At 26.4% G+C, this 1,167-nt stretch overlaps 1 protein-coding gene across 1 annotated transcript in view; it reads right to left on the minus strand.

Annotated features, from left to right (window-relative positions):
• The window catches only part of LOC108760885 (chymotrypsin inhibitor), a 2,068-nt gene extending 1,741 nt beyond the window's left edge, over positions 1–327 (minus strand). Inside the window, exon 1 of the mRNA XM_018507154.1 lies at positions 259–327. Within this exon, the coding sequence (XP_018362656.1) occupies positions 259–307 (49 nt within the window). The 5' untranslated portion in view covers positions 308–327. The remainder of the gene's footprint in view (positions 1–258) is intronic.
• Positions 328–1,167: the final 840 nt, after the last annotated feature.

Here is a 1,167-nt window from a genome sequence, read left to right on the forward strand (position 1 = left end):
ACTTCTTTATTGTGCAGTAACTGCGAGAAAAGCGTTACATTGTGATTGGTATTCTGAACAGTTTTGCTGTTCAATTACTAGATAAAAGTCAGTACAACTTCCCAATAACCAATCGTATACTGCATAAAATTTCTACCAGGGGTAATATTAAAGTTATTATGCAATTAAAAAAGGGAATTAAAATATACAATAATTGTTTATGAAAGATCGAATTAGTCGTAGACTGAGGAAACTTAATGAATTCACGTGAAAACTTACTGCAAAGCACTCCAATCATTACAAGCAATACGAAACTAACGCGAGACATGGTTAATAATTCTTGCACTTTATTTCGACTGGATACCGGAATACGAAACATGCTGCGTTTTTATACTTACCTGTTTATTAGCAGACCTTATCAGCAGTTTATTCTAAAAAATAATACGTATTATCTCTCTCTAACCCTATTGCGTCAGCATAGATGTTTATGATGTTACGCATACATACACATAAAAACTACGTTACATTACCATTAATAACATTACTCAGAATTTCAACATACGTAGTTGTAATCATAGTATACAAAATTAATTTTTATTGTCATAATATAATTTAAATTTAAAAAATAATAACAAAAATCTTAAGTTTTTGTACAAGTATTTTTGTATAAATATTCAGAATGATTTATGCAAAGTTTCATTGTGATGCAGAGATTAGTTGTTCCGTAAATAAATAATACAAGTAGTCTCTGCATTACAATGGAATTTTACACAAATTATATCTTGGATATTTAAAGTACTTAGATAAAAAAATTGAGATCTTTTGTCATTATTTTATATATTTCCATAGGTTTTCATTAGAGCACAGAAATGAAAAAATACTACTTATTAAAATAATTTTTGTTCCAACTTCTAAATCGCTGCACAGTGGAAAATGCAAATCTAGTTAAATAAAACTCCAATTTTTAAAAGATAATGAAATTATATTAACAATAATTTTTGTAATCATTAATTTTAAATTTAGATTTTAAAAAAATTTCATAATTTCGAACTATTTTCGAAATATATCTAGTAGGGACACAAACTTTATAGACACTTTGTATTGTGAATACGATTTCTGTTTTGTCCAACTTAAACAAATAATAATGTTTTGCTTTTATGAAAAAATAATTCCATAATTTCGATCATT

The sequence above is a fragment of the Trachymyrmex cornetzi genome, unplaced genomic scaffold (assembly GCF_001594075.2).
Source record: "Trachymyrmex cornetzi isolate Tcor2-1 unplaced genomic scaffold, Tcor1.1 scaffold230, whole genome shotgun sequence".
NCBI classification, from domain to species: domain Eukaryota; kingdom Metazoa; phylum Arthropoda; class Insecta; order Hymenoptera; family Formicidae; genus Trachymyrmex; species Trachymyrmex cornetzi.